The 23,123-nt window shown below is 36.4% G+C and overlaps 3 protein-coding genes across 4 annotated transcripts; 1 reads left to right on the top strand and 2 right to left on the bottom strand.

The window, feature by feature from the left end:
* Positions 1-1,792: 1,792 nt before the first annotated feature.
* On the top strand, positions 1,793-4,331 carry LOC108328017 (uncharacterized). The gene is made up of 6 exons (XM_017561784.2): positions 1,793-2,245; positions 2,367-2,438; positions 3,018-3,085; positions 3,285-3,414; positions 3,759-3,839; positions 3,943-4,331. The coding sequence occupies exons 1-6, from the start codon at positions 2,111-2,113 to the stop codon at positions 4,078-4,080; spliced, it is 624 nt and encodes a 207-aa protein (XP_017417273.1). The 5' UTR covers positions 1,793-2,110; the 3' UTR covers positions 4,081-4,331.
* A 124-nt stretch (positions 4,332-4,455) lies between these two features.
* Positions 4,456-15,644, bottom strand: LOC108329230 (DNA mismatch repair protein MSH6). 2 transcript variants are annotated; one of them, XM_052873894.1, is made up of 22 exons: positions 14,623-15,644; positions 14,135-14,231; positions 13,825-13,927; positions 13,689-13,742; positions 13,531-13,605; positions 13,354-13,422; positions 13,157-13,240; positions 12,801-12,995; positions 11,945-12,447; positions 11,720-11,849; positions 11,002-11,093; positions 10,713-10,891; positions 10,436-10,638; positions 8,006-8,107; positions 7,571-7,733; positions 7,176-7,465; positions 6,843-6,980; positions 6,207-6,286; positions 5,986-6,085; positions 5,595-5,724; positions 4,720-5,001; positions 4,456-4,620 (listed from the first exon to the last, which is right to left on the bottom strand). In XM_052873894.1, exons 1-21 carry the CDS (start codon positions 15,458-15,460, stop codon positions 4,754-4,756), a joined length of 3,873 nt encoding a protein of 1,290 aa, XP_052729854.1. In that variant the 5' UTR covers positions 15,461-15,644; the 3' UTR covers positions 4,456-4,620; positions 4,720-4,753. The 2 variants fall into 2 exon arrangements, with proteins under 2 accessions (XP_052729854.1, XP_052729853.1); XM_052873893.1 differs by having other exon boundaries at positions 4,456-5,001.
* Positions 15,645-16,900: 1,256 nt separating this feature from the next.
* Positions 16,901-22,170, bottom strand: LOC108329671 (DNA replication licensing factor MCM7). Its single transcript, XM_017564002.2, has 15 exons — positions 22,025-22,170; positions 21,768-21,835; positions 21,619-21,678; positions 21,317-21,540; positions 21,022-21,199; positions 20,560-20,682; positions 20,342-20,431; positions 20,076-20,218; positions 19,742-19,919; positions 19,198-19,389; positions 18,787-18,959; positions 18,485-18,688; positions 18,120-18,285; positions 17,630-17,851; positions 16,901-17,278 (listed from the first exon to the last, which is right to left on the bottom strand). Exons 1-15 carry the CDS (start codon positions 22,059-22,061, stop codon positions 17,174-17,176), a joined length of 2,163 nt encoding a protein of 720 aa, XP_017419491.1. The 5' UTR covers positions 22,062-22,170; the 3' UTR covers positions 16,901-17,173.
* Positions 22,171-23,123: the final 953 nt, after the last annotated feature.

The raw sequence follows: 23,123 nt of genomic DNA, 5'->3' as shown, positions 1-23,123 counted from the left end.
CTAACAGTACGGATCAAACTTCATTATCAAACCACCACCAAATATCTCCCAACTTCTATATACATAAATCAGACTAACTGTTATAAGGTACAATTCATGAACTGTAAAATTAAAAATTAGCATGGAAGTTTAATTGGAGACCCCATTAAGTGGTATTGGGTGTGTTACTTGTTGTAGGTGGAAATAGGTAATGGGAAAATATTAGGTGCCAAATTAGAAATTTATGTTGGATAGATAAGGTCCACTTTTCTCAATGGAAGGTGACTGTCCCCACAGGCGCAACTTAGTGCCGACCACTTGCTTGTAGAAAAGCTTACATAGGAAAGTGCAAACTGAATCCCTATTACTTGTGATTTGTGTGTTGTGAATCTTCTAAATGACAAGGATTGCTCATAATTGTTGGATAAATCCAGAAACATTTTCGAAGGAAACGATAAGAACGAACACGAGAAAGGATAAGCACGTGCGTCAGCTTCCTTGCATACGATACGAAACTAATTAAATAGCGTGCCTTTTTCTTTTCTTCACTCACAGCAGACAAATTTGAAATCAGTTTTGTGAAGGGCGATTGCATTCATATAAAAAATAATAATTATTATAGGATCTCATTTTCATGTCAGACACGTATGTAGGTCTCGTTTACGTATTTCTCCACATATTATTATGAAATACAAGAACATAAATAAATCATTTGATAATATTGTTATCCATTTGATACTATTGATTACCTAAAAAAAACCCAAAGATTCTAAGAGAATAAAGAGCTTGGCGTGTAAAGGAGGAGCAGCATGATGCATTATGGTGGGTATGGCGTGGGCTTTTGTTTGTGATCAGCATAACTAAAAAGAGGGACCCATGATTTCAAATTTCAGTTTGTTTTGAACGTTTGTTACCGTTGGTGAAGAATCATAGGTCCCAGATTTAAACCTGGTTTGGTGATGTTAGTGTCATAAATTTTGGTTTGATAGATGCAATAATTTGCAATGGTGCCCCCTTCCCTCCCATCCAGGGATATGCAAATAGAAAGGTACAAAGGATGTTTCATTCTTTGTTTTTGTTTTTGTTTTTTTTAAACCCTTCATTAAATTGAAACCATACCCATACATTTTTTTTTTGGAAGGGATGGGTGGAATCATCGATATTTTGGTGTCTATTTAGTTTTAGTGAAATAGGACGTGCAACCTAACGTTAAAAAATGTTAAAATGCAACCACTTTTTAACCGATAATCGAATCAGTTGATGGGTAAGAATTTTGACAATTACTCAATATCATGAATTATTAAGTTGGTAATAACAACTAAATCTAGGACAATTTTCCATTTCTAACTCTCTACTTTATTGATTGCAACAACGAAATAGGAAGAAAAGAAAAATGATAAAAAGAACATAACATTCTTGATTGGTGCACATTGGGATTTCAGATTTATTTATTGTCAACGCATGCATATCTGACCAAACACTGGAAGATTGAAGAGATCACCTAATAAATGAAACATAATCTAAAATGTCACTGGGTATATGTAATACTAGATAGGCTTAAATATAAATTTAAATAATTTCTATTGGAGAAAACAAAATGGGGTATCTTCTGATATGATAGCCTCTGTTTCAATCTTAGATATGCTTTCCTTACTAAAGAGTAGAAAAAATATACATTTCTTTCCTCTCTTTTTTCCTCTTTCCCAATTTGCCACAGATTAAGACAATTTTATTTATTTATTTATTGTAAGCAAGGAATCTGATTAAATGCTTGGTTGTTCAACAATTTTTACTACTTCAAACAAACCAACCTAATGGAAATTAGAGAATCTTCTTGTTTGATCCTAAGCTGCAAGCAAGACCCTTTTTTGCCAAGTTTTTAAGGTCAAAGCTAGCCTTCGTGGTTTGGTTCGTTTGAAAATTAGGCCATTAGTTTTTTTCTTCCAGAATTAAAAATAGGGGTAAAATGGGAAATGTCTTTGTTTTTTCTTTCGTATATAAACTCTGAGATTCCTGAGAAGACTGAGAAAGAGAGCGTAGAAAGGAAAACGAAAAAACAGAGTACCCGACCGAATTTGAAAACAAAGGCTGAAATTTGAAGAAACAGAGATCGCTACTGGGTGTGAAATATATGGCAGAGGTTGTTTTGTTAGTCGATGATTTGAAATTGCTTTCTGGGATTCCTCGCTGTAGAATTTGTCATGAAGAGGAGTTTGAAAGCATAGAAACCTTGGAAGCACCTTGTGCTTGTTCTGGAACCGTTAAGGTAAATACAAAATACATAACTTCTTAATCTTAAACACCTTTTCTTTAATAGCTTATTATGCTTCGCGCGAGTTTTTTTTTTTTTTTTAATTCTGATTAATAACTGCGTTTTCGTTGCGCAGTTTGCTCATAGAGATTGCATACAAAGATGGTGCAACGAGAAAGGAAATACAACCTGTGAAATATGTCTCCAGGTATGAACTTTGGTCATTCAATTTTCACTTTTTTATTTTTAGTTTTGCGCTCTGTTCGTAGCGTTAATTTCATGTTGGTTTAGTAAACTATATTGAAAATTGATTTCTTGATGGCAATCAATTTTTTGTTTAGAAAAAAGAAGGAAGAAAGAGAGTTATCGGAGTGTACCTAATATTTGGTGTCCTTGTTATGGTGATTGGGTGCGCTTCCTTATCTGATTTTGACATAGAAACGATAATAAGTTCCTTTCTTTCTTCCTTTCCCCTTTTTGTTTATTTTCAATCTGCAGTTGCTTTTGTTTTTGTCTTTTGCTTAACTTTGCTCAATATTGAAGTCTCTCCCGATTAGTATACTATTTCTATATCAACACCTATCTGTTTCTCCAAAAGACGAAGTTTCACTTATTTGTCTTTTTGAATCTTCGATTTCATTTGACATATTGTAGGAAAGTGGGGTTGGAAAATTGTTTTATCATACATTCAATGAACCGAGACCCACTTATTGCATAATTGCTTATTTATCTAAAAAGGGCATTGTGTGATTGAGTATACAGCTTGATATTAGTTTTGTTTTTGCAGCAATATGAACCCGGATATTCAGCTCCACCCAAGAAGTCTAAGATAAATGATGAAGCAATGTCCATTAGGTACTTTTTTTTTATAATATAATATGTATATTTCCAGCGTCCGATTCAATCAAAGTGATCTTATAACTAATTATTAAGTACTTAATAAAGAATTTTCATATCGCTTGGCTACGTGAGAGGGAGCAAGGAATAAAAACTGTTGTATAGAAAAGCTGTTTTATATGATTAGTGTTATTATTAAAATAATGTACTTTTAAAGGGAGGAAGAAGAAGAGTCAAACGAAAGAACAGAGATAACGGTTGAAGGAGTTGCAGTGGAAAGCGATTACTCGGAATGCAGTTCAGGCGGTGACAGAAGCGCGTCTTGCTGTCGATCCCTTGCAATAGCTGTAAGCATTATCTTATTAGCTTTTTTTCTTTTCACGCGTTCTACTTCTGAATGAATATTAGCCAAGGCAACAGAATGGTTGCTTGTGCTGTGAAATAAAAAATAATTAATTAAGAATAAAATAAAGTTGGGTGAAGTTGTGAAAAGCAACGAGTCAGAGTGGACTCAGACTCACTTCTGCTATTGCCAACTGCATTGCCAGTTGCGTTGAATTGGGCAACGCATGGCCGCCCCAAGAGTTGAAATCAACATTCTCTCTTTCATGTGGTTGTGTTGTACGTGACTCATTTATTTGTTAACGCGTAAACATGCTGAAAAATAACTAGCTATACCTTTTCTCTGCAGTTTACAATTGTCTTGCTAGTAAGACATTTTTTCGCAGTGCTTTCAAATGGAACGCAAGATTACCCATTTACTCTACTTACTGTAAGTACTTCCCTGTTTTAAACATAAAATGGAAAATAAATATTTACGATTTTCCCTTACGGACAGCTAAACTAATGAAGGTTAATATACCATTTTTATGCAGGTCATTATATTAAAGGCTAGCGGAATTATTATACCTATGTACATAGTTATTAAGATTGTTGGAGCCATTCAGAACAGTAGTGAGCAGTATCAGGATTCTGACGATGAAGATGAGATACGTCATAATGTAAATTCATAGATTATTTGTTTACTGTATAAGAAGAGCATCATGTGATGCTCGTCAAATAACATTTTGCGCCACAATTTGAGATAATGGAATTCAGAACGGAATGCACATTCCCTTACCCCCGCCCAAGACCAGTAAAGTACTAGGTAGGTCCTTTGGGCGTCCGATCCCGGTACATATCATAGAAAAAGTTTAATAACATTTATCATACAGATGTAACTTTTTCAGTTCTTATATTTAAAGAATATTTATTTAAATCTTCAGATTTTTCATTTCAATCTCATTCAAAACATTAGTTTTATTTTTAATTTAAACTTAAAATATAGTAACTAATTGTAGAAATTAAAATATAAAACTTATTCAACTACGAAATCAAAGGAATAATAATAAACTGTAAAAAGTATTAATCACTTGATAGAAGGAAAACCCAAGCTCTCATTTGTACTAGATAAAGAAACTCAATTAGATAGATGCTAAATATGTACAATGGAACAGCCTAATTAATCGAACTCGTATCGGACACTTCACGTGCAAATATATACAAGTGCTACACTGCAAAACAGAAATGTTAGACAACCAACACACAAGGCAAAACTCGGCCGTAATTCGGAATGATAATAACGGAGAATACGGCCATAGAAGCATGCTTACTTCTCTAACGAATGAACTATCTCCTTAAATTAATTTAACATCGCCGCTGCATCGATTCTCGTGCTTTGTCCTGAAGTTCCCTTAGGGAACCAACGCAAAGGGTTTCCTGGCAACTCAAATTGGTGGCCATTTCGGTCAATTTTCGTATGATAGCTGCTATCTCGTCAACCCAGTTTTTATTGGGAGAGTTTGTTTCAGAAGACACCTTTCTACATTTACCATAACTGGCCTCAAATTCTCTAGATTTGGAAGCAGCTTTCTGAAGCACAGAAGTTGGAAGTCCTGAAATAAAATTATTTTGCTTCATGATAAAATACGGCATAGCACATTTGTTAATAATCAAACACACTGATTTAACAGTTTTCCAGTACGATCCAAAAGTCATGTATAGACAACTTATTTTGATAATATATTTTTTTTATCTGCAAATGTTGTTAGTGGAAGAGTTAAATCTACAGCCTCTCTTATTCTCCCTTTCAAACCTTTCAAACCAATCTTATGATTTCCAAATATTAGTGGAAAAATTGAACCCACAATCTCTCCCACTCTTCCAACTTTTACTACTAAACCAACCTTATAGTTCAACTTTATGTTTAAAGCTTAAAAGTCAACGAACCAACAATTAGTGAACTGCCTATGTTGGATGAGAACATGCTGACAACCAAAGCAGGTTTGTCTCCTCTAAATTTAGTGCACTTTAGAGGGGCAAGTGCAAGGATATAACTGTTGATTGGAAAATTATTGGTTGAAATCGTTATCAAATACAATTCAGGTGTTATAAGTACGAGGATATTAGTTTACCCTCTGAAAGTATACCACTCACTATAGAGGAGCACAATCCATGTTTACTATATTTCAAAACAACAAAAACGTACCAGCTATCCGAGCAACGTTAACACCATAGCTCTTGGGGCAAGCACCAGGCGTTAGCCTGTAAAGAAAGGTGACTTCGTCTAAACCTGCAATTCCATCACCAACTTGGCATGCCATGTGACTGAGACAGACCTTTACAAGCACAAAAAAGCATTTTCAGAGATACGATTTTTCATAAATAAAACTGACCAAAAGCAGGTGGAACAGTCTCTACACCACAATGTAAACTTTCTTTAGGATACCACATCTAAATATTGTCATGACTTGCAATCATTTATGGCCAATTAAATAAACTAAGAAAATTGAGATTAAAATAGTTTCTTACAAGCATAGGACCATAAATTCAATTTAACTATCACTGATGATTATTCTGGATAAAAAAACTAGAAATACCTTGGGATCGTTGAGATAATCTACAGCTAATCGATGATAATGGGTAGAAAACAATCCACGACACTGCACCTTCCGCACAAAATGTTCTAATACTGATTCCCTGTCAAATATTTGAAATACAAAAGGCCGAATCTGAGAAGGCCTCACTAGAAATTCAATGAAGAATAATGAAACCATGCGAGACAAAAACATGTCCAACTAATCCCAAAATAAACACTTACGCAATTGCTTGTCCATCAGAAGTTGCAGTCCCACGCCCAAGCTCATCCAGAGCCACCAATGAGTTACGAGTGGCTGATGACTACACTCACCATCAAAAGTACTTATTTAGAAAGAAACAATGTTTCAAAAGGATCAGATTAATCTGTATGCATCTGTAATGTGCATAACAAAATAAAAGGGCATAAAGAGCTTTCTGAATTAAACACAACTAACTAATCTATTGCAGGTGAAACATTATAAAAATGAGTGAGCTCTAAAGAAAAGAGAGACAAAAGTTTGCCTCCTTCAATGCTGTGTTATTGCTTCTTACATTTTAGAGGGAAAAAAAACTATACCATAAACCACATCATTTGTTCATATTCAAAAGAAAAGTGCTAGCAATCAACTCTTCCAAAAACACACTATTGACTACAATTTATTAAAAAAATTAATAATTTAGACTCGTGAAAAAAGTGAACCCCACCAAAAATTGGTTTTCAATAAATTTTAACCAACAGAAAGAATATGTCGCTAGTACTTATCAAACAAGAAACAATGCTTGAAATAACTTTCAGTCTTATAAGCAGCCTATTTTTATAGACCTGCTTCACCAAAATTAAAAGTAATACAAATTGATAGTCAAAGAGACATCTCACCAGCATCGTTGCAGTTTCTGAAAGCTCAGTTAAAAATGTACTTTGGCCAGCCATTATATTATCTTTGGCCCCCATTCGAACAAAAATCCGATCAACAGGTGACAAATCAAAGCTTTCTGCTGGGACATCAGCTCCTACCTGCATACGAAATTAAAAGTGTACTCCACAGATTAAAATCGGGCTTATTTAAGATGAGTCAAAGGGCAAGGCCAAATTTGGCTTTAAAGATGAATCAAAGAGCAAGACCAACAGTTCTACACCCCCACCCACACACACATTTACAAAAAAAAATGGCAATTAATATATAATCTGAAAATGACTTAAAAGTTTCACCTGGGCCAAAATCACAGTCAAGCAAACCTGACGAAGAAGAGTTGACTTCCCACCCATGTTAGGACCTGTTAGAAGGATAAAGCTGGCTTGATCCGAACCACCAATGGTTATGTCATTGGGAACAAACGCACCCTTGCCTAGGGTATCACTCCTGAGGACAGGGTGCCCCAAACTTTTAGCATGGAGGTAAGGAGCTCCTTTAGTACATAATGCACCAACGAAAGCTGGTGTGCATGTTGGTCCTTCATAGTAGTCACCAGCTATTGCTAAACTGATCAACAGATCCAGTTCTGCAACATGTGAATGTAGTTTAAGCCATACAAAAGAAAAGCTTTTGCTTTTCTAATTAAATGCAACATGGGAAATCCATCTTGTGAAAGGACCACAATATGTACCTGCAGTTGCAGAGACCAACTGCTTCCACTCGGTGTGGTTTTCACAAAAGCGCCCAATCAGTCTCTGCAATGTATTTTTCAACAAGGACTCCTTTTCCAATTCAGCTTGGGAGAGTTCTTTTAAATAAATTTTAATATCCGGAGTCCAGTACCTAAAGAAACCCTGCATGTATCATACGAAAAAAATAAGAGAAAAAATGACGTACCTGCAGTGCAGATAATAATGTATCAATGACTAACCAACAATTTCATGGGAATTAATTTCTTTATCATTGTTGATGCAACATAAATACAATGTACAAAAGATAAATCGGGAAACCAATATGCAGGATTATTTACAAGTAAAGCCAACAAACAACAAAATATTATTATAGAAATCAAATAGATATTTCTGCAATTGAGATCAAATTTTCGGAGCACTGTTTGTCTACTTACTTTTCTGGATGAACGCAATTCATAATCCCGAGGAATATTCCTAGACAAACTTTCTGGCACTTCCATTAGGTACACATCCTTTCCAACATTGACGTAAGCAATCTGAAATAAATATATAAGACATTCAACATGTTAGGTTTCTATGTCCGAAGCCTAACCAAACACACTCTCACACAACAGAATACAAAGATGAATGAAAGAATTCTCTTATTTCAGAACGAATAGGCACGGTACAATGAATGGCTTGGGAGCATAACCTCCCTGGTTGAGAGCATAACCTCCCTGGTTGAGAGCATAACCTCTCTGGTTGAGAGCATAACTTCTCTCTACAGGCTAAAGACTTGACTTTACACAAAATCACTCAATGTCCCATACAGGGTTACAGGAGCTCTATTTAAAGCAGCTCTGACACGCTCCCCTATTCAACAAAAACCTCTACCCCCTTAACCGCTCGGCCTGTTATCGCTACCGCTCGGTCTCTCCTATTGATACTGTTCGGTTGTCCCCCGTTACCGTTCGGCTTCTATCCTAAACCTATCATCCTATATCCTAACATTACACCCCGCTACCGAACAACCTTGTCGTCATGGTTGGAACCGGGAAGCTTGATCTCCATGGCTCCTCTTCCTCATCGTGTTTACAATATGAAGGGCGCACACTAGCTATGCCCTCCAATTCAAGTCAAGAGGCTTGGGTGGTGGCAAATCCTCCTCTTCATCGTCTTCTTCATCCTCTGCTAAGAGAACCACCCGCGGGCTCCTTTCTAAACAATGGTGATCGGGCGCGAATGGTCCCCCACATTGAAAACATCGCCCCTCTTCTTTTCTCATCAGGAACTCAGGATAGGGTAGGTTCCTGACCGTTCAGCTTCTGTTGTCGCTCCCGCCCATATCGTCCGGTCCCCCGTTACGTTCGGTCCAGTGTTGGCACTCGTTGCGACTTCTTCTCTTCTCACCGATCCTACGCTTTCTGCCCCGCTCGGTCGACTCGGATTAGAGCGATTGATCTCGTTTCTTGTTACTGCCCCGATCACTCGTTCCCAAGATTGTGAATTCTTGGTCGCATTCCAACTTCCCCCTTTCGCTCCACGCCTTGTGTCCTCCACGTCTCTCGCGAGTCTCATTGGCATTGTCAGCTCTTGCAAATCGTGAATTCGAACTTGCCCCTTAATGTCCTCACGCAGTCCGGCGAGGAAATATCCCAGCACCTGCTCCTTCGATATGCCACGGGCTTTCCTCACCAATATCGACATAATCTTCCACGGTGTCCTCCTGTCGCAGCGTCGCCAGTCGTTCAAACACCATCCCCCGAAATCCACCTCCAAACCGGCCAATCATGGCTGCTTTAAGACCCTCCCAAGAACGATTCTTGGCCTTTTCTTTCCAAAACTTGAATTAGTGCCCAACGCTGCCCTCCATGCTTATGTACGCGAGTTCCACCTTCTCTTCCTCCGCCACTTTCTGAATATCGAAAAACCGTTCCGCCCGATTAATCCAATTGAGAGGTTCCAGCCCTTCGAACGTGGGTAAGACCACCCTTTTCCTCCAATTACTTTGTACCTCCTGGTGATCGCCACCGTGATCGTGGGTTCGGGTCCCACCATGATCGCCACCCACTCTCCCTCCAATATCCTCCTCGCACCGTTGCTGGTTCCCGTTTACGGAAGCCTGACTTCCACCTGATTGTCCTTCGTTGTTGTGAGCCCGCGCCCCCATCATCCTCATTATTTCTTGCAAGTCTCGGCGCACTACGGCAGATTCCGCCTTCATCCCTTCCATCGTAATCTCCAGAGCCTCCAATCGTCCCTCTGTGCTTCCTTCCATCTTCGCTTTACACCCAATTTTGATCTGGCAGTTTCTTGATAACATCTTGATCCTTTCTTGATCCGGCACCCCTCTCCTAAGGATCACCGCAAGTTCTCCATTTGATACGGCGACGCTCTGGATGATCTGGCAGTTTCTCAAAACGGCACGTCGGACCAAATTGTTAGGTTTCTATGTCTAAAACCTAACCAAACACAATCTCACACAACAGAATACAAAGATGAATGAAATGATTCTCTTATTTCAGAACGAATAGGCACTGTACAATGAATGGGTTGGGAGCATAACCTCCCTGGTTGAGAGCATAACCTCTCTCTACAGGCTAAAGACCTGACTTTACACAAAATCATTCAATGCCCCATCCAGAGTTACAGGAGCTCTATTTAAAGCAGCGCTGACACGCTACCCTATTCAACAAAAACCTCTACCCCTTAACCGCTCAGCCTGTTATCGCTACCGCTCGGTCTCTCCTGTTGATACCGTTCTGTTGTCCCCCGTTACCGTTCGGCTTCTATCCTAAACCTATCATCCTATATCCTAACACAACATTTGATTTTATGCAATATAAAAATATTAAAACTCCAATTGTTTCAGGTAAAGTTCTCACTGATGTGTCTCCAAGTAGTTCTCTTTGCTTCTTGAGATGCTTCAACAAAGTGGACTCAATCTCTTTAACCGTCTTACAGGCTGAGGCATACTCTGTGTCGACTCCTTCACGAGGTATTATACGCCCAGAGCTATTGGCTTCCACCCAATCAAAAGCCTCCTTGAAATGATTAAGTTCCATACGAACATCAGGAAGACCTTTACCTGCACTTAATAGCATTCAATAAATCAAAAAGCAGCAACAGAAAAATTTAATGACATATTTGAGACCAGCATACCCGGTGTTAACAGATGATGAAGTTGTCTAGATTGGACATCATTCAAAATGACAGCAAGCGAAGAGCATGCTTCTAGCATCTGTTCACAGCCACGGAGAGCTGCAATGAACTCCTGTACTTGCTTCTTAGCTGCATCCTCGTATAGAATAACTTTATTAGCATTCCTTCCACTAGCTTCACTGCATTCAAGAAAACCAAGGTGCATATATACTTCATTAAATTAGAAGCTGGTGACAATCAGTATGGTCTAAATAAATATCACATGTGGTTGTTGCACAATAGTTTTTACCTAGAGCAAAATATGCGTGCAAGCAATCTCTCAATGTCAGGTAGCTTGGATAATGCTCCACGAAATTCTAGAGCAGATGGTAGGTTAACTCCCTAAATAGCATATCATATATAAATAATAATCAGTATTATGCATCGGTTTTCCATCTGATTATTATCACCTGCTTAACCTAGCCACATATATAAAATCTAGTAGATGTCATCATGCCAATCCCACACACAACATCCAACCTCTATCCACATCACTTCAAAAGCAACATAAATAGAAAAGCACAATTTAAACGAGCTCAAAATACCCCATATATATTATTGAACACAGCAAATCAAGTAAACTGCTTGACCTGAGGCCTACATAGAACAAGATGGGTATGCTTCCCAAGGAAAGAAGAGGTTACTAATTAATTAAACCATAAAAACAAACAAATATAGCAAGTGTGTTTGGATTTATTTCAAATGACGACAATATCGCATGACTACTGCTAGAAATATTAGTCCAAAAAGAGATATACTAAAAGTTAAAAGTTGATATCCAAAAGTGGGACAAACTGAAAGGCAATACCAAAAAATTATGAACATGAATAAAGTATAGTTAACATAAAACAAAAACCAACAGTTTATAGCCCTTCTTAACTGGATGATGTAGCAACAGCCCCCTTGCAAATTTCACTTTTATCCTTAAGGACTATCAGAATCAGGGGAAAAATACATAGTCTACCTACCTTCAAACCTGCAACAGCTTCCTGGCGTTCCTTAATGGACTCCACATTACATAACGGTCTTGCAAGCCATGTCTTTAGCAATCTCTTTCCAAATGCAGTAACACATTGGTTTAGTTGCGCATAGAGTGTGCTACAAGAAGTACCATTACTTCAGTAACATAAACACATTACTTACCCATCTTGTCTAAAACAGAAAGGTTATGGATAACCATATGATAAACATACCCAGAAGAACCTCCATTCCTGCTATTCTCAAAAATCTCAAGATTCTCCAAGGCAGCCACATCAAGAACCATGTAGTGTTTTGAAGCTAGATCATCAAAACCAGAATGCGGAAGTAACTCAAACTGTGCAAATCTAAGCAACCTCTCATCTAGAAAAGCCTGCTTCAGATAATAGAGTGCACCACCTAGTGCTGAAAGTGCACTTATACTGTTGTCACCTGTTTTCACCAGCTCCTGTAAAACATTTGGCAGGCAGTCTAACCCGTTATCTTCAACACTAACATCATTAGCGTTCCCATAAATTTGCTTCAATTGATCCCGAGTTTTGCCAGCATCCCAGAATTCCACACCTGGAATTAATTCATTCACTAAAGGATTTCTGGTATGCTTCAGCAGAGCTCTCTCCGTTTCAGCACTGAGTTGTTTGGCGGGTTTAACAATTTCAACAGGCCTGATCTCAGACAAGATAGAGCACAAGGCACTGCAGTCCAAGTCGTCCTTAAACTGCGATACAGAGAAGTCAACTCTTCTTTTACTTAAGTGATAATCAGCAGTTAGTAGATTAATTACGTCCATGTTAGGAGCATACATATAATGGCCATTTTCCACATAAATTCATGAAACTTTAAAACGAATAAATTATGAAATTATGAGCAAACACACTATTTACCAGCTTAAAATCCCCAACATATAACCCCCAGTCCCACCCAACTCAATCTATTTCAATTCCAATTTAGGTAGAAGAATTATACAGTTCACAGGTAGATGGCATTTTGCAGATGTCATCCACAATCTGGAACAAGGTTATGCAGTATAAAATTTAGGCAGCGAATTTGAATGAATGTAGAAATTCATACCTGTCCAAGAATGACTCTACTCGTGGCAACATCAACTATACAAACACCATAGGTACGCTCTGAAATTTCATTTGGAAGTTTCTCATGATGCTCAGTTAGGGCCATTAAATATGCAGCTTCAGGGTTTGCAGACAACAACTCCCCATCCGTTAATGTACCTTTTGTTACCACTGCACATATCTCACGCCTTACAACCTAGAAAGAAAGATCATCAAAGTTAAGTGACAAATATTCCTCTATCAAAACTGGTGTTAATGAGAAAAGTAACTCTGTAAAACATTTCATCAACACATACTATAAGGAACAATTAAAATTAACAACAAATAAAAACAGTCTCTGGTTACAGTAAATCATACCTTATCTTTAGAGCCCTTCTCCTTACGACGAAGCTCCAGCTGTTCAGGTGTTTCAGTCTGCTCCACAACAAGAACACGATAACCCTGTCCAACCAAGGTAACTTAGTAAGTTTCTCCCTGGTAGCATGGTGGCTGGCTCGTTATACATGTGAATTAGTTCAGTAGCAACAATGAAATAAGAAAACAAAGTTGCAAACCTTCCTAGCCAGTTTCTCTGCGTTCATTGAGAAGTTCTTCTCTGGAAATCCACAATGAGGTTGGTCTCCCTGAAAGAATCATATAAATCAGTAAGTATGCATTATTTAGAGCGAGCATATAGGCAAACCACCTCGAGATTCTAAAGAAAATTCACAATTCTAGATATTCACCCACACCTTCATATACTGCAAATCAAGCTCTTTAACTCCTACATGTGCATCCATCTCAAAAAGCTCATAAAATTTACCCATCTGCACCACAAATATGGAGAGAAAATGTTTGATTTGGTTGGAAGGAATGGACTAATGTCATGAACAAACTTAGCCAACTTAACCTTGAAAAACAACACTTTGTCCATATGCTTTGACTTGAACTCCCACCATTGTTTCTACATTCGTCAAATGACCATATTAATTGCATGCGCCATCGAAATTTGAGAGTTTCACCCAACAGATTTAGCAGTAACTTACCTGACCCTCTGACAAATTCTTTAAGAAATCCGGAGGTAAGTAGAGAGTTCTTGAATCATAATTTTCATCCCCTGCTCTTCTTCGCTTGGCATCCCTGCGGTCTCTGTACCAATACCATATAAAAATACAGCATCGTGAAATTATAATTTATAATATAAACCGAAAAATTAAACGACTACAGAAATGACGCTGACAGTTGATAAACTGCAAACACATAAACCAGTTGGCATAAAAAATTTATCGTATTGGACAGGAGAGGACTTTGGCATGGAAAAACTCGAATTGATACATCACTATAGTCGGCACTCACACTTTCAGGAAGCGCAGTTTCTGAGCTTCACGAGATGCAAATCTTTCAGAGGTCTCAGTAAATGAAACATTGTCAGCGCCACTAGATGTCTTTTTAACTGCAAAATTTAAAGATAGGACTTACATTATAAACTGTATTGACCTCTGCATTTCAGTTGGGTAGCGACATGATCAATAGAATAAGGACATACGAAAAATGCGCCAGTAAAGAAAAAAAAAAAACAACTACAAGACTGATTTATTGCTTTTCCTTTTGCTTTATTCCTTTTATCAGGAAATCTTTCTCATCATGCGTGATTTACCAAAATAGCACGTGCTTCTTAATTTTTGCCCGTAAATTTGAAAATTGCCATATTTTACGCCCACACTCCCAGCCACCGTACAAAAAAGGTAACGAAAATGAGGTTGCAAAGGTTCAAAATCTGATCAAAAGAAGACTCAAACAGTTTCCATGCTCGAAATCTCCCTTCAAATGATTAAGTCACTTACTCTCTAAATTAGTAGTAGGCTCCAACACTGAGAGCTTGAAACTCCCTTTACAAACTTCCACTCCACTCTTGCTCTTTTTCGCAGGCTCTAGTTTATCCGTTGCATTTAGTTTCCGCTTTTTAGCCTCAACCTTTTTTCCTTTAGCACTTCCTGCTACGTCCTCTTCGTCCTCGTCCTCTAAATCCGTATCTTCTTCCCCATCCCCAGCATCCTCCAATGATGCAGCATTCTTCCCCCAATCCTCGTCATTGGAATCATCATCATCATCGTTAACATTATCATGTTCTTCTTCTTTTTCTCCTTTATTACTTCCTTCTTTTAATTCTTCATCATCAATCTCCATCTTCCTGATGTCGGGGAATCCGCGACGCAAACGTTTAAGTTTCTTCGTAGAGGACTCGTGGAGCCACTCGATTTTCTCCTCGGCCAGGATGAGCGATTCCTCTTCGTCATCTAAGTAACGAATCACGTGCTTGGAGGTGCTTTTATCAAAGGATTTGATGGAACCTTCGTACCAGGCTTTGTCTAACGGCCAATAAACCTTAACCCTTCGGCCAACGACTTCTTGGCCATAGAGAGAAGACGAAGCAGAGGGTGGAGAAACGGAAGCGCCGATTACAAGAAGGGATTTGTTCGGCTTGGGATTGAGAGGTGAGGGAGTGAGAGTCGTGGAACTAGGGCTAGGATTAGGATCTGAATCGTGGTTAGGGTTTGGCTTTTGGTTGGTTTTGGCCAGAGTGGGAGAGGGGGACGGGGATTTGGTGAAAAACGAAGTGATTTGACGCTGTTGATTGACGAGCGGTGATCGACCATTGCTGTTGCGACGAGAAGGACCCATCTATGTGTTGTGAGTGTTGCAGAGAGCAGAGAGGGAAGGGTTATGGTAACATAAAAAGCGGCGGTGGTGGTAGCGGTGGCGGGAATTGTTTCTCATGCGTGGCGGGAATTCACACTATATATAGTCTCGTGCTCTCTCAGTGGCTTAGTAATGGTAGTTCAGTTTTCGAGCCTTGTGCACGCGCTTCGGGTTCTACTGTTTTGGAAAAATAAATATATACACTTCTTCACTAACTTATGCTAAGACAAAGCATGCATTCGAAGATAACAGTATAATTCTTCAAGCGTTTTAACTTTTATTGGATAAACTTTTTTCATTGAATATATCATAATAAAATTTAAATCATTTTCTAATATTTTAATCTTTAGATATGTTTTATAAAGAAAAAACAATTAAAAGTTAAATATGTTTTTATCCATGAAAATTGTTTATTTTTCATCTGAAAAAATTTCACATTGTTTTAAATAACTTTTATTAGATAATTTTTTTAATGAATATATTATAATAAAGTTAAAATAATTTTATGATATTTTATTCTTTAGATATGTTTTATAAAGAAAAATAATTAAAAGTTAAATATATTTTTGTCCTTTCTTTTACCTTTGATTTATCTAAAAAAATTTGACATTGTTTGCTTTTAAACTTATGTAAATTTTAGTTCTCATATTTAAAGAAAACATATATATTCAAATTTAAACTCATTACTTTTGTTTTTAACATTCATTTAAGATATATATAAATAAATTTTAAGACCTTTATAAAGCCCAAGGACGATTTTATATTTTTTTTTAGTACTTTATTTATGAGCGTAGATTATATCACAACCATTAAACATGTATTGAAATGACGATTTGACTATTCTAAAACAATTAGCAAGCTCACTCTATAACGAATAAAATGTAAGTATAGAAATAGGAAAAGTTGCACTCTCATAAGATCATACTAAACTATAAGAATACTTTCTTTAATATTGTAACAGACACTTTTATTATATTTTAATAATATAATAACACTATTCAATATTTAAATATATTCATGGTGATGTTTTAAAAACGATGGTAACAGCTAAAGTAACAGATATTATTAGATTGGTATTTAACATTTATGTATAATTATTATTTTGAAATTTTATCATAAGCTATCTTAGGATGACAAAACCCGATTACGATATACTGACCAGCGCAAAGGTTTTGCCCCCACACGAAATATACAATAATTAAATTAAAGAATACAAATTGTAAAAGCATACCTTTTTAATAAAATTCCAGAACAAATATTCTTTCTTCCACACAGATTTTTCTGACCGTGTAAAGTTTTTGCTATGCATATCTCATCCCTCAACGTCTTTGCTGTGTTCTGATTAAAACTTCTTTTAGCGATTCAATGACACTTCCAATAACAAACACACAACGCAAGGTCAATAGCTTTCCCAAGTCAGACTAAATAAAAATAAAGCATTGCATACGAAATTTATCCTGTTCTACATTTTAGGATCAAGAAGCAACCTTATGCCAGCTTCAAGTAGGTACTAACTTTGCAATTACTGTACTCAAGTAAAAAAAATACAAATCTAAACTGTAATAATACAAATTCCTAAATCAAAATAATAAAAACCAAATGACAGAATATGATTGCCCAAGTCTACCAACTACTAGATCCAGGCTTCTTGAAACCAGATTGCCTCAAATCATGTTAATGGGGAAGAGAAGTGCCTCAAGCATCAATAAATCTAATGTCAAAGGTATGAGGATGTATCTGCCATACATTTAGTGCTGCATACTCTTCCAAGCACTCTTTCAACTGAGCTTCGCTGTAACCCTGTTTCATAGTCAGAAGTTATGTTGTCAGAATATATTATCTAGAGGGAAACAAAGCAGGTAGTTCATCAAAAAACACGGTCTTGCTCCGGCTTCTCACGGCTTAAACAAAATACTACAAGATAGTATATTTATTTCATAGCCATGTCTCGCATTGCCCATAATTAATTCCAGAGAGGATCAATAAACAATTAGTGTAATTACAAACAGTATTATTTCTTTTCTTCCATAAACTTTTATTTTGAGCCCTCTAGTTCAATATTCAAACTTCTCTTCTCAAGTTTGACGCAAAAATCATCTTCTAAAATACTTCATAATAGACAAAATTCAACAATTAGCAATACGTACTAACCTTCCTAGATATCCAGTTCAGTGCATGGGCATAGCTGACATCCACTCGGTTAGCTCTAGCTGCTTCATCTCGCACTATGGAATAAATATCAGATATGGCATCAAGTCCGGACTTTTGACGGTCATCAGAGTACAAAGAGAATTTTGACATCTGCATTAACCTCAGTGCTTCGTCCACATCACTTTGAGCAACAGTTTCTGAAAAACGGAGTCTTGCTAGTGCCTGTTCAGAAAATAAGAATGGAATACTTAGGCCACATACAATTATAAATAATGCTTACTATTATAGATTGTGGTCTTAAAGGCAGAGCCCACCGAGTGACAACTGATCTTTCGAAGCTAAAAGTTATTAGTAAACACCTAAATCAGTTTTAATTTAAAAACTGAATTTCAAGTCAAGTATGTACACAAGTTATTAACCCCAAAAGAAAAGTCCATCTAATCTAAATGCTTAACTTTGCTGTTCTCTTTGGGAAAAGATGGAGACTTACAGCTGATATGCGGAGAATACTGAGTAATGTTCTGACAGTAGTGTAGGAATGTGGAGCATTGGACCTTGCTTCCTCTTGACGGATGCTGGAGTATGCAGTAGCGATATACTCTTCCAGTTCCCTGGGGACACTTGGTGACAGTCTTCTTGCAGCTGATATGTATGCACTACATAAAAGCATAACATTTCATTCTGTATTAGTTTCCTTTTACAAGTAAAGAGAACATTGGTACAATCACCTATGTGAAACTAAATGAGAAGTTAGAATAAACATACAACCAGATGAGCAACATATGCACCATACCCAGTTCTAAATTCTAATCATTTAAGATTAAAATCAGATCACAGTACTTCTTCTGTACTTACCGTAGAACAGATGGATCAAGAGGAGTGAATCCAAGAGCAGGAGACTCCTTATTTTGGTGAACATATACAACATGCCTAGCCATTTCAAGATCATTATCCATATCAGCTCGATCAAGGATTAACCACAGAAGATCAAACCTTGATAGAAGGGCATGTGGAAGATTAATATTTTCAGCTGGAGTTCTTCTGAGATCATATCTTCCCCTTCACAATAAAACATGGATAAAATTAGATTTTGAAAGCACAAGTGTGCATATCTATAAGATTACGTCTGCATTCAATAAGGTGAAAATCAATAATACCATGCTGGATTAGCAGCAGCAAGAACAGCAGTCCTTGCATTCAGAGATGTAGTGATTCCAGCCTTCGCAATGCTAACAGTCTGTTGTTCCATAACTTCGTGAATAGCTGTACGATCTGATTCATCCATCTTGTCAAATTCATCAATGGCACATATGCCCATATCTGCTAACACCTGAAATCCATAAAGTTCTTCCATAAATCCGCTTATATCTAGAAACTAGTTAAAAGAACATATACTATTAACATAGGAGCTTAAGAAGTAATTTGATGCTCGAGTTATTATAATCTTATTATTTGCAAGTACAGACAACATTTCATATGCGTATTTGACCACAATTTTCTAGTTTCCTCAACCTAAAATATATGGGATGGAAGGACAGGTTGCAATTACGAAAGGAAGCTTCCATTACCAATGCTCCGCCTTCAAGAACCATCTCATTTGTCACTGGATCTTTTTGAACAGCAGCAGTTAGACCAACTCCACTACTTCCTCTGCCAGTGGTATACACCCCTCTGGGTGCTACATTGATTATGTGTTTAAGAAGCTGACTCTTGGCAACACCAGGATCACCCATCAAACATATATGTAAATCTCCTCTAATCTGCAATTAAATGAAGACTGATATTTAGTGGTTTACTCATGTACATGTAAATGTGCATGTACAGCATAAACAATAAATCAAGCACAATGAAAAATAAGCTTCAATCACAGAAAGCAAGACAGGAAAATTTTCCAATGCTAACAGAGTGAAAGGGAGAGGACAAAACAGTGATTCTATACTTGAAATTTTACCATTAATACAATTTTAATTTTCCAATGATATTATTCCTTAATCCCAATTAATGCAACGTGATTATCACACAAAGTTTAAGTAAGCACGTGGTTTTACTTATACCCAGATCGTAGTTTTGTTTATACCCAATTCGTTGTTTTATTCTTATATAGTTCTTTACCTTCATTCCATCCTTCAAGGTCCGGTGTGGAGCACCAACAAGGAGAAGAAGCAGTGCTTTTTTAATGTCATCGTGTCCAAAAATTTCAGGAGCAAGTGATCGTGATAATTTATTATAGATGTCACCATCCTCTGCTAATCGCGCAATCTGTTCTTCCTCGTCTCCTCGAAGTTCATATCTATGAGAAAACAAATTTGTTAAACGACTGTTGTTACGCCCCAAATTAGTAGATAGGTATTCATCATGTTCAAGCAAGCCACAATAATATCAGTACTTCGTGATGGTGAAAAAATTGTGTCAGTAATTATCAATTAAGATCTGAAAACTAACTTACTCTTCATATTTTCTCTTGAAATGAGTTACAGACATGGCCTCCAAGTAAGTGTCAGCAACTAAGCCTGCGCGCATTGCTCGAAAACCAGTGTAAGGTATAGGAAGAAAAATCCCAGATAATTCGACAACATCACCCGGAGCCACCTAACAATATACAGCAAGCATGAGTTAATAAACCGCAGCAGTTAATTAGCCATTAAATTCCAGCTACAAGACAGCATATGAAGTAACTACTAATTTAAAGCCAATTGGCAGGAAATACCAAACCTTTCTGGTGAGTTCTCCTCTTAAATGGACAGTCATTGATCGTGGAATATGGCCTTTAGGAACATGTTCAGCTAATTCTTGAATTTTGGCCTGGAATCATATCATAAATCTATTACCATCTTACTCTGAAGTAAATAATCAATTGTGTAGACTATGTAAAACAATATGAAAAATGAAAGTAAATGCATATGTTTTGATGACTCAAGAAGAGAGCAAACCTCCTGAAATCTCAAAAACTTTGAAGCTCTCAGTTGAAGGATAACATTTCCCTTTCTTCGATTTGTATCACAGCGCTTTGATGGGCATTCAAACAAGGGCATGAAGACTCGAGCGGTTACTTCCTGTTTAGGAAGGCAGAGAATAACAACGTGAAGGACCAACTGGCATGTAAATATAATAGTCTAGCCATAACTCACAAAAAAAGTATAAATTCGTAACAAAAACCTTACACGGTTTTTATAACCTTACATGGTTTTTATAGAAAATTACAATCCTTAAAATATTGTTGTTTACCATCCAGGCAATCAAATCGTTTCGACATAAAGAAAATTGAAAAAGTGTAATGGACTATTTTGAAATCGTACCAAGCAAATATCATACAATAGTTCTTTTGTTTACTTTTGTCGGCATAAAATCTAGTGTCTAAATTGTGCAGTTCATGCAGTCATTTTATCAATCACCTGGTAAATTTCAAATCCACAATCCTCGCACGTGTATACAGCCACTTTCATCAATGGTTTGACATCCGAACAACGTGTCACAATACCAGAGATTCTTACAAGCTGACCAATGTTCGAAGCTTTCACCTCCCTAATTGTAAATGGTCGTCCTTTCGAAGATGCTTTAATATAAAGCTCGCTGGAATACAATCACGAGGTCATATTAGGACCGTCGCATCACATATAACTAATTTCTGCAATTACAACTACAAAATCGCTAAATAAATTCAACGAAAAGCACGGAGGTGAATCTCACTAGTAGCGCTTGATTTCAGGAGGCATCTTCTGAAGGGGGTCAGAACCGTCAACACCTTCCCCTCCTTCATCAGTTCTCTGAGTCATCAATATATCATGATCATCATCCGTAAAAGCCTCAGTAGACTCTGGCATGAGCTCGTCAACTGCATTGGAGAAAATTCCGATATATCTTCGAGTATTCTCGGTAACACGACTAAGAAATTCTTCGTCCAAATCCTTGTACTGAAATTCCACAGAGGAAAAAAAATTAACAGAAACATGGATTTTGAATAGGAAGCACAATAGAGTAACGAGTATTACGTTAATTAAGTCTTCAAGGTCAATCTGAACTGCTTTAGTTTTGTGGTTTGCAACGTCTTGCTGAAACAAAAAACAAGGAAATAAGAAAACAGGGCTAACATAGTTGTTATCTGAGAGAAATAAGAGTTAGAGCAAAATAAAGAACCCACCAAGATATTCAGGTATTTAGCTTCGCCATTGGCGTCTGCGAAATTGGAAAGGAACTCCTTCGCTAGAGCTGGAGAAAGAACAATTGAATTAACCGAATCGGAAAAGAAATCAGTGAGTGGGAAAAGAAAGGGAGAGACTACAAACCCTAGCTGGAAATAAACTTAACAGGGAATAGGGAAAAAGGAAGAAGCAAGAGAAAATTTAGGGTAATAACCCTAATCCGAAGACATAGATCGGAAGAAGAAAAAATATTTACCTATGTCTGCATTGAAATCAAGATCCTTAGTGGTCATGGTCGTGAAGATTGGTGAAGATTGCTACAGAGCAAGAAAGATAGAGAGGCGGGAAAATATACCTAGGTAATGGTCTGAGAATTGGGCGCCAAACTATATAAACAAGAAGGCAAGTTTTGGCGGGAAAAGGAACAGCCTTCGGAATATGCTACGATGGGCTACACAGTAACTGGTATAGGAGTTGTATAAGTGGAATGTGTAATATTCCTTTACATAAAATGAAAAAGTTATTATAAACTTTTTTTTATAATACTATATTAAGAACTAAAAAATTATTAGAATGATACGTTAAATATATTTTTAATTTTAAAATTATAACGTGAAAATAACTTTTGTTTTTTCTTAAACTTTAAATTTTAATATATTTTGTTTTAAACTTTATAAATAAATAGATATAATTTTTTTTATTTAATTACATTAAATTATTATTTTTAACGTATAATATTTGAATTATTTATATTGATTCAGAAAACTATTTAATAAATTAAAACAACGATAACATGATAAAAACTAGATTATATTTAAATATAAATTACATATAATTTTCTCAAATGTATTCCTTGTTTTTCCTAAATTTATAGTATTTAACTAAGTCAATTTTTGTTCTCGTAATTTTTTCTTAATATTTTAAAAAAAGTATAAGACTTTAAAATTATAATTATTATTCATATATTTTATTTGGAAGGCAATTGAATAGTGACTATTGCTTTTTAATATTTTAATTAATAATCATCTATTTTAAATTTACATGTCAAAATCATTACATACACAGATATAAAATAACATGATGAGTACAAAAATTTATATAATGCTTAATTATTTTTATATGTGTGTAAATTACTCCTTAAAACATTTTCATATACTATATTTATTATAGATGTTTTTTCTATTATATATAAATTTTATCATTATATTATATGTAGACCTTAAATGTATTACACGTGATAATATTATACCTTACATATTATATATTATGTATGGTATATATCTAAGGATGAATATAGTCTGAGTACATTAATATTAAAGAAAACAATAATTTTTTATCTAATGATAAACTCACAT

Source organism: Vigna angularis, chromosome 2 (assembly GCF_016808095.1).
Source record: "Vigna angularis cultivar LongXiaoDou No.4 chromosome 2, ASM1680809v1, whole genome shotgun sequence".
Classification (NCBI taxonomy): Eukaryota; Viridiplantae; Streptophyta; class Magnoliopsida; order Fabales; family Fabaceae; genus Vigna; species Vigna angularis.
This window is presented reverse-complemented; position numbering and strand designations above follow the sequence as displayed.